General features: G+C 43.0%; 1 protein-coding gene across 3 annotated transcripts in view; it reads right to left on the bottom strand.

Moving 5' to 3' along the window:
- The window catches only part of lekr1 (Leucine-, glutamate- and lysine-rich protein 1), a 192,961-nt gene that overhangs the window by 37,515 nt on the left and 138,139 nt on the right, over positions 1-17,307 (bottom strand). For all 3 annotated transcript variants that reach the window (XM_072254578.1, XM_072254577.1, XM_072254579.1), the window contains exon 9: positions 6,970-7,063. In XM_072254578.1, the coding sequence (XP_072110679.1) occupies positions 6,970-7,063 (94 nt within the window). The remainder of the gene's footprint in view (positions 1-6,969; positions 7,064-17,307) is intronic.

Here is a 17,307-nt window from a genome sequence, read left to right as displayed (position 1 = left end):
GGTTACTACCCCTCCCCCTCTTACTAAGCCCTTGTGAGAGAAAACTAAGTCAGAATGGGACGACCCTTGTTATTGTGGTCCAGGACGAAACCCAATGAGAGGTTACATTGATCGCAATTCATCAGTGTTTTTGGCCACTATGAAGTTTGCTAAATTGGAGCCTGGTCTAAGGGATTATTAATAACACATATAAAAGGAACAGAAAATGTGATGGCTGACTGTCTGTCAGGTGTTGACAACTTCAAATTTGCTGTATTAGCCAAATAGCTGATAAAGATGTGTATTTGTGTGCATCAAATAATGTATTCATGTTCGTAATTTTTACCCCGGTAAAAATCCTTAAAGGGGGGAAGTGTGACGAGAATACACATAGATTAAGATGTTAGCTGTCCTGTGCTGGCACCAGTGGGATCAGCAGTTGGTCTGCCGCCTGTTTTCAGGAGAGAGAGATAAGGAAAACAATGGAGCAGCATTTGGAGATGTTAATGAAGGGATGGGAGAGAGTAACGGAAGGAGAGCTGTCAAGATCGGCTCCCCCTTTGAACCCTGAACTGTTTGAAGTGATGGACAAGCGATACCACAGCAGGGGGATAAAAAGGGACAGGTTCGCTAAGGCAGGACACACACAACACCCCGAGGTAACGAGACCCTGGAAGCGGTGCGTCTCCCACAAGTCGGTGGGAAGTTTTGGACGGCTGGTCGCGGGACAAGCCATAGACGCACAGGGTGGAAAGGCACGATCGGCGGGAACCTGGTGTGTGTCCATCCTTGCCTGGGTGCCAGGTTCACCGCAGAGAAATGATCGTATCTGGAAACGTAGGGGTCACGGTCAGTGACCTCAGATGACATCACAGAGGACTCGCCCGAAAGCTGACTGCGAAGGTCTGTGTGGAAGCCGTTTGAATATTCATTCGTTTTGCTCTCTCTCTCCTTCCCCCCACACTGTCCATCTCCCACGGCAGCGATTACTGCGAACTGAACTGAACTAAATTGAACTGAACTTTGCGTCACTTTGAAACTGGTCATTTACCCCTAGACAACGATAGAGCTTGATTGATCCTGCTATCTTAATTCTGTGTACATGTGTGTTTATCGTTGCTGAACTGTTGCATTTATTATCCTTTTGATCAGAGTACTGTGTTGCTTGTTTCTTTAATAAAACTTCCTTAGTTCTAGTAATCCAGACTCCAACTGAGTGATCCATTTCTGCTGGTTTGGCAACCCAGTTACGGGGTACGTAACATTACAGTTATAGATACTCACTGTTCCCCGGACACTGAATACCTGATGTTGCAGTGCAGACCTTTTTACTTGCCGAGAGAGTTTACATCGGTTGTTATAGCAGCTGTTTACATACCACCGCAGGCTAACGCTAAGCTAGCTATGGAGAAGTTACATCACTCCATTAGCCAGTGTCTATCAGCACAACCAGACAGCATTGTTATAGCAGCTGGGGACTTCAATCATACCAACTTGAAGTCTGTTTTAGCTAAATTCCATCAGTATGTGAACTTCCTGACAAGGGAAAAGAACACCTTGGATGAAGTCTACTGCAATCTTCCTCATGCATATAAGGCCAGCCCTCTGCCACATTTGGGACTCTCAGACCATCTGTCTCTGTCCCTGACCCCGGCATATAAACCACTCAGCTGTAGACAAAGACCATATATGAAGACAGTCAAAGTATGGACTAAGGAGGCTACCTCTGCCCTACAAGACTGCTTCGATAACAGAGACTGGGAAGTTTTTGATGAAGGGGGAGATCTGGAAGGGTACACATCAGCTGTTCTTTCATATATAAACTTTTGTGCTGAGAATGTCATGGACACAAAGTCTGTTAAGGTGTTCCCCAACCAAGGACCTTGGTTCAATAGCATGGTGAGGATCTTGCTAAGGACACGGGATGCTGCTTTTAAATCTGGGGATCTACAGGCCTATGGGCAGGCAAGAAGAGCCCTGAAAAGTGGCATCAGAGAGGCCAAGCGCAGATATAAACAGCGTATAGAGGAGCACTTTACCAATAACAACTCCAGGTGTATGTGGCAGGGGATAAAGACTCTTACTGGCTAGAGGGACAGCTATACAGTCACTAACTCCTCAGATAGGACACTGCCAGACACTCTGAACCAGTTCTTTTCTCACTTTGACAGTCAGGAATGGAGAAGTTGGCATCCAGTCAGCACTAACAGAGAAGGATGACCCTATACAATTACACCAACACTAGGTCAGATCCGCCTTGCGCGGAGTCAATGTGAGGAAAGCAGCTGGCCCAAATGGAGTCACCAGAAGGATTCTTAAGGACTGCGCAGATCAACTAGCGGGAGTATTTACTACCATCTTCAATCTCTCGCTACTACAGTCTGTAGTCCCCACCTGCCTTAAGTCAGCCACAATAATACCCATACCAAAGAAAAGTACAGTGAACTGCCTTAATGACTATCGCCCAGTTGCTCTAACTCCTATCATCATGAAATGTTTTGAGAGACTCATACTGTCTTATATTAAATCTGCCATACCTGCTGACCTTGATAAATACCAGTTTGCGTATCGTGCAAACAGATTGACAGAGGATGCAGTCATCACAGCTCTGCACACAGTCCTTACAAACCTGGATCAGGATAACACCTAGATAAGAATGCTGTTTGTGGACTACAGCTCAGCTTTTAATACAGTCATCCCCTACAAACTGGTGCAGAAATTGAGCAACCTGGACCTTGGCAGTTCACTGTGCTCATGGATACTGGATTTTCTGAGTAACAGACCCCAAAGTGTCAGGAGGGAGAACACACATCACCTACTCTCATCCTGAACACCGATACACCACAGGGGTATGTTCTCAGCCCCATCCTCTATTCTCTTTTCACCCATGACTGCTCTACCATTCACTCCACCAACACCATTGTCAAATTTGCTGACGATACCACCCTAATAGGTATCATATCAGACTGTGATGAGACAGCCTATAGGGAGGAGGTACAGCATTTGACAGAATGGTGTTGTCATAATAACCTGGACTTGAACATCACAAAAACCAAGGAGCTGATAGTAGACTTCAGGAAATCAAAGCGTGTCGAGCACTCTGCTCTGCACATATACGGGAAAGAGGTGGAGAGAGTAGAGAGTTTCAAGTTCCTCGGTGTCCACATCTCGGCTGACCTCACCCGGACTGCCCATATCTCTTATCAGGTGGGGAAGGCCCAATAGAGTCTCTACTTCCTAAGGAAGCTAAAGCACGCTCTCATCCCTCATCACCTGCTGATCAACTTCTATCGGACAACTATAGAGAGCCTCCTGACGTACTGCTGTGCAGTGTGGTTTGCCAGCTGCACAGAACAGAACAGGAAGGACTTGCAGTCGGTGGTGAGGGTAGCAGAGCGGGTTATTGGCACAACATTACCCTCCCTCAGAGACATTTATACTGGCAGACTTCAAAAGAAGGCTACTTGTATTTCAAAGGATCCCACTCATCCTGGACATCACCTGTTTTCCCCTCTACCTTCTGGGAAGAGATACAAAGCATTAGGGACAAAAACAAAGAGACTCCTTAACAGCTTCTACCCACAAGCAGTGAAGTGTATAACACCCCCTTCCCTTCTCCTGGCCCCCTCCTAAGACGGCGGCAGCTAAATGCATCACACTTCCAGGAATGGCAGGTGTGCAATAGTCCTACCTCCCATCCATATATTATTAATTTTGGACTGCACTCCTGAGGTTTTAGAGTTTATTTTATGTATATATTCTTTGTCGTGCTGCAAAACATTGAGCTGCTAAACTGTGTTTCATTGCTCCACAACAATGACAATAAAGATATTCTTCTTCTTCTAATCAGTCCCTGTCTATCCAAATACCTACTGTATATATCTGGTCCCTTAGAATTCCTTCCAATAACTTTTCCACTACTGATGTCAAGCTCATCAGCCTATAATTTCCTGTCCTTTTCATAGAGCCTTTCTTAAACAACAGAACAACTCTGATATCTCACCCGTGGCTAGGGCCCCTTCAGTTTCTGCATTAGCCTCCCACAGGGTCAGAGGGAACACCTTCTCAAGCCCTATAAATTTATCCCTCCTAACTAAATGAGAATCTCAACCTGAGGACCAGACCTCTCCATTTCCATAATTACCTTGAAATTAATGACATTATGATCACGAGATGCAAAGTGTTCCCCTACTCAAACTTCTGTCATCTTCCCTGTCCCTAATAGGAGATCTAGTATCACACTCTCTGTATTTGAGACTTCTATGTACTGAATAAGGAAACTTTCCTGAACATATTTGACAAACTCTTTGCCATCCAGCCATTTACAGTATAGGGGTCTCAGTCAATACGTGGGAAGTTAAAATCACCTACTATCACTACCTCATGTTTCTTGCAACAGTCTGCAACCTCTCTACAAGTTTGCTCCTCTAAACCCCGCAGATAGCTGGGTGGTCTATAATATAATCCTATTAATGTGGTCATACCTTTCTTATTCCTCATTTCTACTCATAAAGGCTCATTAGACAGGCTCTCAAGCCTGTCCTGAGTATTGCCATGACATGTAAGTACATGTTCAGCACAGCATTGTGGGCCGAAGGGCCTGTATTGTGCTGTAGGTTTTCTATGTTTCAATGTTTCTATGACATTTTCCCTCATTAGTAATACCAGCACTGCCCCTTTAATCCCTCCTGCAGTAACACACCTAAAACAATGGAACCCCAGAACACTGAGCTGCCAGTCCTACCCCTCCTGCAACCAAGTCTCACTAATGGCTATAATATCATAATTCAGCATGCTGATCCATGCCCTAAGCTCATCCGCCTTTACTACTGTGCTCCTTGCACTGAAATATATGCAGCTCAGAACATTAGTCCCACTATGCTCAGCCTTTTGATTTCTCACCTTGCATGTAGGCTTAACAATATCTTTCTCCAATAACCACTCCACTTTATGTTTTGGTGTTCTGGTTCCTATCCCCCTGCAACTCTAGTTTAAAACCCCCATCCCCCTGTACATCACTAGAAAATGTTTCCCCTAGGATATTAGTCCCCCTCCAGTTCAAGTGCAAACCATCCCTTCTGTACAGGTCCCACCTTCCCTGGATGAGAGCCCAATGATCCAAAAAATATGAAGCCCTCCTTCCTGCACCAACTCCTTAGCCATGTGTTAAACTGTATGATCTTCCTGTTTCTGGCTTCACTAGTATGTGGCACAAGTTGCAATCATGAGATCACAGTCCAGGGGTCCTATCCTTTAAGTTAGTACCCAACTCCTTGAACTCACTTTGCAGGACCCAGTCCCCCCATCCTCCCATGTCACTGGTACCGTCCTGGACCACAACCTCTGGCTGCTCAGCCTCCCAGTTAACAATGCTGTGGACTCGATCTGAGATGTCCCTGACCCTGGCATCCAGGATGCAACAAACGATCCGGGAATCTCGTTCTTGTCCACAGAACCTCCTTTCTGTTACCCTAATCAATGAATATTCTATTACCACAGCTTGCCTCTTCACCCTCTTTCCTTCTGGGCCACAGAGCTAGACTCAGTGCCAGAGATTTGACCGCTGTGGTTTTCCTCTGCTAGGTCATCCCACAAAACAGTATCCAAAGTAATATATCGGAGGGGATTGACCACTGGGGTTTCCTGCACTGGCTGCCTATCCCCTTCCACTTCCTGATGGTCACCCAGTTATCTGCGTCCAGCATCTTGGATGCAACTATCCCCCTGTATGTCCTGTCTATCAACCCCCTCCTCCTCCAACCCCCCAATCTCCCAAATGATCCAGTTCCAGCTCCAACTACTTAACAAAGTCTGTTAAGAAGCTGCAGCTAGATATAATTCTTGCAGGTATGGTTGTCAGTGACACTGGAGATTTCCCTGTCTCCCCACATTCTGCAGGAGGAGAAATCCAGTGTCCTATCTGGCATCTCTATTGCTCTAAATGTGCAATAAGAGAGAAAGAAAGAATAAATAATGGAAAGAAAATCTACCTACAGCCTTTGCCTCTCTCACCAAAGCCTCAATTCTCCACTCTAACACTGGTCCACTCATACAATGGCCGCTCTGCTGAAACCTAACTTCTTTTTATTTGCCCTTGCTAAGTGCCTAATTATGCACAATCCAATGTCTCTTCAGGCACTGCGGCACTCAAAATGTGCCGAATGCCTCCACTCGCTTCCTTTAAACTCTCTCTCTCACCATGAAATTCCACGACTCCTCAGGATTGCAGCATGCAAAATGCACTGGTTGCCCCCACTCACTTCTTCCTCTCTCCCTCTACACAATCCAATGACTCCTCAGGATTGTGGTATGCAAAATGTGTCAAGTGCCCCTGCTCACTTCTTTTAAGCTCTGACTCCATGGGAGCATGACACACAAAAGGTGGCAGTCAGGAAGAGAAATATATCAATTAGCCAAGCCTTTTGTAAAGGTTACTATCAAAATGAGAATGGAAAAAATCTGGTATTACAGAGCTGGTTCTTATACCCTGAATGGGACGCTTCTGGTTATGCTCTCTTTGCTCTCAAGTTGGGTCAGCTGGATGTCTACACTCAAAAATAAATTAGAGCTTCAGTTGAATTATAGATATTTTAGACCACATGGTATGGTAGCATAGTGGTTACCATAATTCACACCGCTGACTCTAAGGAATTTATGCAAACTCTCCGTGGGTTTCCTCCGAAAATGCTAATTTCCTCCTACATTCTTCAGATGCATTGTTTAGGATTAATAACTTATAGGCATACTCTGATGGTGCTGGAAGCACGGTGACATTTGCGGGTTGTAGACACAGATAATGCATTTCATTGTTTGTTTTGATGTTTCTATGTATATATCAAGTACGTTCAATAACTACATTTATGAAGTTCGTGTGACAAATAAAGCTAAATCTTTATTTTTGGTTTGAGAAAGGAACCAAAAAAATCATGTCAAGATATTTATATTGTGACAATACAAATATTGGGAAAAAAAATCTAGCAAAGTCCTTACTTTTTCTCTCCAGCTTTCTTCATTTCTTAAATTCTGTCTAAAGTTTTCTTGTAGTTGCTCAATCCTATTTTGATGTGAAATTATCATCTGTTCCCTGTAACAGGACAATTAGTTTGGTGTTAAAGCTCAAGACTAACTTGCTCTTAACATCAAATTCAATATACTATTTCACAAAATATGGAATGCAACAATCATTTGTTTAACCAAAACATTCTGCTGAAAACCAAATAGAAGTTTACCAAACTAAAGTTAACAAATGATTAGTGGAAAATGTTGTTCAAAAGATTGTATTATACTGGCAAATTACTCTTGATGTAGATAAGAGTGAGCTGGTTATGTCTACTTGGGCCAATGGCTTATTTTTGTGCTATAAATTCTCTGTGGATGAAGTAGGCTGGAATTTTGTTGATTGAGAATCCTTTAGTTTGTGGGGATGGAGGACGACTTTTCAAATCCTGTTTTACAGATCTTTGATGAGAAATATGATTCTCCAAAATAAATTAATTTAATTTTTAGGAGAACTCAGATCATCTTAACGTAATAAAAAGATTAATTATTAATTACCAGATATATCTAACTAAAGGACCAGTAATGTGTAACAAAAGTTTGGCCAAGATTTCAAACCTACATGTTTATATTGATGAGAAACGAATCCAGAAAGAGAGTTCTTATTATTGCCTGCTTTTCTGGACAAAAAAGTACATCAATTTCACTGTGGAAATACAAGTACTCAAGTTGTACAGGAAAATCCCTTTGCAAAAACCAAAGTGCTCCTCCAACTCCACAGGTCCTGTAATACTCTTGGAAAGGGTCTACGTGGCAGAATAAATCATCCTGACAGATTACATTTTTAGATACTTGACCAATTTCAATGTCTTAAAAACAGGACCCATTTATGTAGTTTAATTTTTCTGCAAGTAGCATAAAAAACCCACTTTGCAGCCTATAGATCATGTTAGTGATTTTTCTTCCACAAACAATTAGCAATCACCAGGAAAATGACCAAGTGAGTCACAACTAATAATATCATTGTTTGGCTTCGTGCAGCTTCTGGAAGAAGCCTGTGGCCTTCATTGATCGTTCACAAAGAAGCTAAAAACACATTATGCAGGCCTGGGAGTTAGCTGATAATTAAATAACCCAGAACATGGAATATTACAGCTCAGGAACCAGCCCTTCAGCCCAAAATGTTGTGCAGAACTAATTAACCTAATAACACCTAATCCCTTCTGTCTGCACATGGTCCATATCTCTACATCTATGCACATTCACGTGCCAATCCATGAATCTCTTAAATTATATCTATCTTTATTGTACCTGCCTCCAGCAACAACCCTGGCAACACACTCCAGACACCCACTACTTGTGTAAGAATATAAACTTGCTCCATACATTTCCTTTGAACCTTTCCCATCTCAGTTTAAATGCATGGCCTCTACTATTAGATACGTCAGGTCACTCGTCGAGTGCTGCTGGTACCATGTAACCCAGTACAACCTGTCGCATGGTCGGGTGGTCGGCGACTAAACTGGCTCCCCCACCAGGTTTGCCTGGTGAGGAGGGTTGCTAGACACCCTGCAGGATGAAAAAAAAAGACCTGTGAAAGGGTGGATGAACCCTCTTGTAGGGTCAATGGCCATCTAGCAAACACGTGCCGTGAAGCACGGAAAGGGCACCCCTTGCATCGAAGTTTGGTCTGGCCATTCACTGCAACAGAACTTCCCCCAGCTGTCTTGGACCCCACCGTGCCATTGGATCCAGGAGGGGATGTCGAGAGGGTGGGTCTGGACCTGTGCAACCCCCTACTCACCTAAAATCCACTCATGCACACACTGTGTTCCTTTCTGAGGAGTGGGGTATCTTCAACACACCCAAGTCCTGTAGCGACGGACAAGTGGCGAAGTGGTAGGCTTGACCAGCTGGGAGCCATAGTCACAAGTCTGCATGCAGGCGGCAGGGGGAGAGTGCTCGCACATGGATTACAGAGCGGAGATCCAGTGAGGCAGCACCCTCTGCATCTGAGCAGCCCTGTTTATGGAGGCACTGCTCACCCTATAATTAGGGAAGGGCCTAGAAAAGGTGGCTCAAACAAAGCCCGCTCACACCAACTTGGCCAGTCTGCCACGGCTGGCAGATCGTCCAACTCTAGCGGTAAGAATCACAAGCAGAATCTGATCGTTGCCTCATGAACTCTGTTGACAATGCTAACTCAGATCGCCTGGAGAGACGCACTGCACTTGTTGCTCGTGTGCTCAAGGACTACAGAGTGGACATTGCGGCTCTCCAGAAGTCCCGGCTCGCTGGAGAGGGAGCGCATTGTGAAGAGAAAGGAGGGTACATATTCTTCTGGTCTGGCAGGCCCGAAGAAGAACGAAGAGAATCTGGTGTGTGCTTGGTTATCAAGAACTGCCTCACAACAAAGCTACCAACCCTGCCTGTTGCTGTAAATGACCAAATCTAGAACTTGCGCACACCTTTGCAAGGAAAATGCCACCTCACCATAGTCAATATTTACGCCCCAACTCTGACTAACCCCAGTGAAGTCAAGGAGGCATTCTACAGTGAGCTGAAAACCACCATCAGTAGTGTGGTAACTTCCTTTTCAAATCTTATTATTATTATTATTATTATATTACTCAAAAATAACGAGTACATCGAAGTAAACAACACTTACAATGTCTCAAGGAAAAAAAAACATTATTTTAAGGATTGAAAAATTTTTGGTGATAATAAAAAAACCTACTAAGCAGAAAAAAGTGGGAAAAAAAACCCCATTAGGTGTACAACCCGGAGCCATACGCCATACAAAAAGCTTCTAAAGATAAACATCAAACCGCCAGCAAGAAGAAAAAAATATACCAAAGATTTACAATTAGATTGTGGAGGAAATCTATCAATTAACTCAAATGATAATAACGAGCAAATGAACCCCATTTTTCTCAAAATCAGGTAAAGGTTCAAAGGTTCGACTTCTAATTTTCTCCAAGCTAAGACATAGCATCACCTGAGAGAACCATTGTGACAAAGTGGGAGCTGATGTATCCTTTCACTTCAACAAAATGGCCCGCCTAGCTATCAATGTAACAGGCAACTTCCGATAAGCTGCTGTTGCTGGGAGACTTTAATGCTCGGGTTGGCAAGGAGTCCACTGTGTGGCCTGGTGTGATTGGACGCCAAGGGGTTGGCAACAGTAACGGTAACGGTCTACTGCTCCTCTCGATGTGCACGGAATTCAAACTGTGCATTACCAACACACTGTTCAGATTGCCAGACAAGCTCAAATGCACATGGATGCATCCACGATCTAAAAGCCGGCATCTCATTGATTATGTCATCACCCAACAACGAGACATCTCTGACGTTTGTATCACCAGAGTTAAGCGTGGAGCTGAGTGCTCAACTGATTATCAAATGGTGTGGTCGGATCTATGTCTATCAATCAAACCTCCACGCAGACTGAATGCTGCCAAACCACCCAAAAAGCTGAACACCACCAAACTGAAACATCGCGAGTGTGCTGATGCCCTGAAATCCTTTATGGAAACTGCTCTTAGCAGACTGGTTGAGAATCCACCAGACGATATTACTGAGCGCTGGAACGACTTCAAAGAAATGGTCTACAGCGCTGCCCAGGACACCTTGGGGAAAGTTGAGCGCAAGCATCAGGACTGGTTTGATGAGAGCAACCAATCTGTGCAAGACCTTCTAAGAGCTAAGGCAGCTGCACACCAGGCTCTTCTTCGACACCCAAGCTCAAGTTCCAAAAAACATGCCTTCTTGAGTGCAAACTCAACTTTGCAGAGGCAGCTCAGAGCTATGAAAGACCAGTGGTGCGCAAACAAGGCCAAGGAGCTACAAGCCTTCGCTGACTGTAATGACTCAAGAAGCTTCTATGAAGCAATCAAGGTTGTGTATGGTCCATCAAAACAAGGCACCTCACAACTCCTGAGCAAGGACTGTACATTCATCTTCACTGAGAAGTCAGAGCATATGAAAAGATGGCAAGAACACTTCCACGAGCTGCTGAACAGACCAGGAACCATCACCGACGAAGCAATGGGCAGAGTACACCCTCGACCCATATTGTTCAAGCTAGATGCCCCCCCTACTCTTTACGAGGTAATCAAAGCCATCAAAGCTAAAAGCCAACAAAGCACCAGGGCCTGACGGTATCACAGCCAAGATTTACCAGTATGATGGTAACACACTGACATCATGCCTGCACCAGTTGTTCACAAAATTGTGGGGAGCTGCAGAACTACCACAAGACTTCAAAGACGCATCAGTTGTGACCATCTCAAGAACAAGGGAGACAAGAGAGACTGCAACAATTACTATGGCATCTCTCTTCTGTCAGTTGCGGGAAAATGCCTTGCGAAGATCATCCTTAGACGCTTGATGTCCAACATCAGTGACAACATCCTTCCAGAAAGCCAGTGTGGTTTTCGAACAGGCCGTAGTACATTGGACATGATCTTTTCACTGAGACAGCTCCAAGAGAAATGTGTTGAGCAGCAGAGAAGTCTCTATGTCACATTTGTTGATCCAACCAAAGCGTTTGACACTGTTGGTAGAGATGGCCTGTGGAAGCTCCTACCAAAATTCAGTTGCCCCCCCCCGCCTAACCAAACATCATCGGTCAGTTCCATGAAGGCATGGAAGGCCGCATCAATATGTGTGGTGAGTTGTCAGACCCATTTTCCATCAGCAACGGCGTAAAACAGGGTTGTGTTCTGGCTCCTACTCTGTTTGGACTATTCTTCGCTGCTGTTCTTCAGGATGCCACATCAGACCTGAAGTCAGGAGTCTTTCGACAAACGAGGGCTGATGGCGGGCTCCTCAACCTCGCAAGATTGAGAGAAAAAACAAAAGTCAGGGACATTGTGGCTCATGAGCTACAGTTTGCTGATGACCGTGCACTGGTTGCCCACTCTCTCTCGAAGACTTACAGGAGATCACCAATCACTTTGCCAATGCAGCCAAAAGCTTCAGACTGACAATCAGCTTGAAAAAGCTGAAAGTTTTGTACCAACCGGCTCCTGGCTCAAGCTACGAAGAACCAACTGTCCTCATTGATGACACTTGTCTCAATGCTGTCAACAAATTTTGCTACCTGGGCAGCATAATAACATCCTCAGCTTCTCTGGATGTAGAGATTGAGTCAAGAACCAGAAAAGCCTCCTTTGCCTTTGGTCAGCTGAAAGATCGAGTTTGGTCACAGAACATCAGGTTGGCCACCAACTGCAAGGTATACAGGGCCATTGTCATATCAACCTTGTTATATGGATGTGAGAGACATGGTGCCCATATCAGAGACACTTATGCCAGCTTGACCAACTGCAGCAGTGTCACCTATGTTCTCTGATGAAGATCACCTGGCGAGACAAGGTCTCCAATTCCGAGGTCCTCTCTCAAGCCGGAATGCCAGCAGTTTCAACCTTGGTGATGTCAGCCCAACTGTGCTGGGCAGGAAATGTTGTCAGAATGCCTGATGGAAGACTATCCAAGGACATCTTGTACGGCCAACTGTCCAGTGGTACCTGAAAACGAGGAGGCCAATGACTACGGTACAAGGATGTTCTGCATAGGAGCCTCAAGAAAGCTGACATTGGCCCATCAACATGGGAGGATCTGGCTCAAGATCGCTCACAGTGGAGGGACACCATCAGAAAAGGTGTGGACGCTGCTGAGAACAAGCTCAACAAGACAACAGAGGAAAGGCACAGGAAGCGCCACAACAGAACTTCTGTCCCTGTTGCCCCTCCAGGCCTCACCTGCCAAGTATGTGGCAAGCAGTGCCTGTCAAGGATCAGCCTGTACAGCCACTCCAGGACGCACATATCAAACCACACTAACTAACTGAAAGGAACCCATCATCATCCTATGGGGATGGAGGGAGGGAGGGAGGGAGGGGGAGAGAGAGAGAGAGAGAGAGAGAGAGAGAGAGAGGGGAGAGAGAGGGAGAGAGGGGGAGAGAGAGAGGGAGAGAGAGAGAGAGAAGGAGAGGGAGAGAGGGAGAGAGACACACTTCAAGCCTGGGTAATAGGTAAGAACTGTCAACTCTGTCTATCTATGCGTCTCATAATGTTATAAAATTATCTGACGTTTCTCCTCAGCCTCTGACCCTCCTGAGAAAGCAACTCCTTGTAGCACATGTCCTCTAATCCAGATAGCATCCTGGTAAGCCTCTTTGGCACTCTCTCCAAAGTCTCCACATCCTTCCCATAACGCTACAACCACAATTGAACATAATACTCCAGACATGGCCTAATCAGAGTTTTATATAAAGTTCCAACATAATTTCCTTACTCTTGAACTCAACACCTTGACTTATAAAGGCACACATTCCATAGGCCTTTGTTACAAACATATTGATTTGTGCAGCTACTTTCAGGGAGCTATGAACTTGGACCGAAAGATCTCTCTGTATATCAACACTGTAAAGGGTCCTGCCATTAGCTATGTATTTTGCCTTTACATTTGATCTCTAGACTGCAATCCCTCAGATGTTACCATTGTATGCTGCAGTGTGCCATGGCTGAAATAGTCTTGGTAACAAACAAAAGAAAATCTGCAGACGTGGAAATCCAAGCAACACACACAAAATGCTGGAGGAACTTAGCAGGTTAGGCAGCATCTATGCAAAAAAGTACAGTCACCGTTTCGGGCTGAGACCCTTGAGCAGGACCCTTTGGTAACTTAGCTCAAGTGGGAAGATTATGGCTTGATGAGGTAATTTGCTGATCATAAATATGAACTGTCCCTAAAGGTAACAAAGCAACCCAGATGTGGTGTTCCACAAGCTTAAATGAGCAAGTTATTTTTATATGCCTGTGCATACTTTCAAGATAGATAACCTAAATCTAGAAGCTTGTAAAGTTATGAGTAACTGGTTGGCAAGAAATTGTAGCATATCCTTGTGAGACTGTTCTACACTTGTAGACATTTAACATAATTCTACAACGCAGTTATAAATGAAAACCTTGCTGGTGCTAATGAGCAACAATGTACTGTAGAACATAAATCACGCTGTCCGTGTAATGGCTAGGACAATTCAAATAAATCTCTTCAAACAACTTATAACTCCCAAATGCTAAATCCTCAGTGGTCTCAATTGTATTAAATACACTTGTCAATTAAAACAGATAATAAATTCATCACTGTGTCCTATGTCAACTTTGACAATGGTGATTATGAATTGAGCTTTACTGTGTTGTATAAGTTTCTATTTGCATTTTCTGCAACTATTAACATACATTGGAATGCACTGTGTAAAACAGTTCAAAGTTCGGTTCAAGAACTTTGACAACCTTAAAATGAATGTAAGGTGCATATCCCGATGAAATATGTAAGAATGGAGGAGAATATGCATATACATAGATTTCAGTATTTGTAATGCTGCACATTGCTGATATCCCAATTTCTTCGTCTTATTGGTCTGAAGCAGTGTTGGACTCCATTGATCCACTGGGCATTATAATTAAGAAGTCCAGCAAACTACAGTGAATACACATCTTCACTCTAAATATAGATTAGTAGATTTAAGTAGCTTCTTAATATCATTGCTTGATTTACTCCAAATTAAATTCATCTTCAGATAGCTGAGAGATGCTTATTGTGGGAAATACAGTTTGGCAAAGATGGTTTAATAGATACCTCATGAATTTAACATATTTTGGATAGGAATGGCTCTTGGCAGCTCAAATGAAATAGAGAAATCAGAGAATCTGCTTACATTCACTTGATAGTAGATCATGAAGAGCTATAGCTTACAATTAGAGGTTACATTCAAGTGGAATAATTTAAACTGATGCAAAACCTTTCTTGTTGAAAAAGTAAAGGTACTGATCCTTTGAGAGTTGCCATATTTGAGCCTGAAGCTCATCATCCAGTAATCCAAGTTTCCCCTTGCATTAACAAGAAGCTAACACCCCCAACTGTACACAGAGCACATGCTTCTGAATATATCAATAATGTTGAGGTGGACACGAGAAATTCTGCAGATGCTGGAAATTCAAGCAACACACATCAAAGTTTCTGGTGAATGCAACAGGCCAGGCAACATCTCTAGGAAGAGGTACAGTCGATGTTTTGGGCCAAGACCCTTTGTCAGTCCTGTACCTCTTCCTAGAGATGCTGCCTGACCTGCTGCATTCACCAGCAACGTTGATGTATGTTGAGGTGAAGTTGGTTGACAGCTTCAATTTCTTAGGTGTAAAGATCACCAAAAGTTTGTCCTGGTCCAATCATGTAGACGCCCCGGCTTAGAAAGCACACCAGCATCTCTATTTCCTCAGGAAGCAAAGGGAATCCTGCATATCCCCATTGATCCTAATTAAGTTTTACAGAAGCACCATAAAAAAACATCTTATCTGGATGTATCACAGCTTGGTATCACAACTGCTCTGCCAAAGACCACAAGAAATTGGAGAAAGCTGTGGACACAGTTCAGTCCCTAAAGAAAACCAGTTTTCTCTCCATTGACTCTAGCTGCACTTCCTCTTGCTTCTTGAAAGCAGCCGACATAATCATAACTCTTCCCACCCTGGTAATTCTTACTTCACCCCCATCCCCTTCCATCAGGCAAAAGATACAAAGACGTGAAAGCACACACCATCAGATTCAAGGACGTCTTCTATTCCACTGTTATACAGAATTAATCTCTTGTATGATAAGAAGAACTCTTAATCTTTCAATCTAAGTACCTCATCATGGCCCTCACACCTATTTGTCTATCTGCATTACACTTTATCAGTAACTGTAACACTATATTTTGCATTCTGTTAGTGACTTTCTCTGTGAACTACCTCAATGTACTTACATTTTGGAATGATCTGTATGGTTAGCATACAAAACAAAGTTTTTCCATTCAGTGCATGTGACAGTAATAAACCAATTACCAATGACCCAATTTTCACACTTTGCATGAGGCATATAATTGGGGGATATAATTTTGTGTGTGATATGGAACTATTAATCTACTATTTTGTCCTACATCTGGCTCGATACCAATAGCATCATTAGAGCCTAATCAATGTAGGACAACCCTATTTTGGCAACTAATCTCTGAATCCCAAATAATCTATTTTATACTTCTGACCTTCAATTTTTGTTCTTTAATTTGTTATGAACAACTCCCTTGTTGTTTAGACATATAGTTAAAATTCGCTCACTGATCATCCAAACTGGTCAAGTACATCAACATAAACGCTTTGCAAAAGAAACATTAATAAGTTTAACTGAACATTTATAACCACAAAAGTAATAACTATTTCAAGCGGTGGCAAATTTTCCTCCGATTTTCCTTTAATGCCAGACAAATGGCTAATCGAGGGACACAAAGTTCTTTCTTTCAAGAATATTCATGTCAGAAATTAATGTTTCCCTTTTATTTTTTTGCATATTTATACTAAAGCATAGAAAAATTAATAGAAAGATTTCTGACTAAATATCCAAACAAGGAATAAGAGTCATATAAACACTCCACACTAAAAATGTATAAAATGCTTTGCATCATTTGATATAACAGAATGGAAGGACGTAACAAGAATTCCAAAAGATTACTCCTATGTAAATCAAGGATGTCATGCCCTGGGATATGTGTGGTATAGTCCTGAGAAACCACTAGAACGGAAATACATACATTTTGCCAAATCGGAAACTGCTCACACTATCAAATTTTCATATTTGTAATTATAGTTTTGGATTGAGCAGTAGGTGGAGAAACATTGCTTAATGGAAATTGAGCAGAAAGGCATTTAAAATGGAACAGTTTTGGTATAGTGGAAAAATTAGTGGGTGTTATAAAAAATTGTCAAAAATTTCATTCATAGCTATAAGTTAAACTGTTACTTTACTAAGATGTTGATTAATGAGCTAAAAAATATATAGGTCATATAAAGCAAGTGTTAGTCTCTGTACTATGGGATCAGAGGAAATAAGACTGCTTATCCATAGCCCCACAAGAAAAAACTCCATCTGTGCTGCCAGATTTATCTTCACCTTCTCAATATAAGTCCCTCGAGACCATGTGCCCACTACACTGTCTTCAAGCCTTGCAATTTTCACAAGCTGTTCACCTGCTAAATGTTTGAGTTACATTCAGTTTTGGGTGAAATTGGTTAGGAGCTGTTTTGACATCTACATTGCCCAGATCCTACTTCTATCTCTATCTTCAATGATTTTATGGCATAATTACGAGATACTGAGTACCCATCTGAATATGGGTGTGAATTTTCAAATAAGGCAGTGTAGAGGTTAGATAGTATAGAAATGAAATCAAAGAATTGACATCAATCACATTTTATATCACTACTATCTTATAAATATCAGGTGCAT

This window comes from Mobula birostris, chromosome 4, assembly GCF_030028105.1.
Source record: "Mobula birostris isolate sMobBir1 chromosome 4, sMobBir1.hap1, whole genome shotgun sequence".
NCBI classification, from domain to species: Eukaryota; Metazoa; Chordata; class Chondrichthyes; order Myliobatiformes; family Myliobatidae; genus Mobula; species Mobula birostris.
The sequence above is the reverse complement of the archived record's forward strand: the minus strand, read 5'-3'. Positions and strand labels throughout refer to the sequence as shown.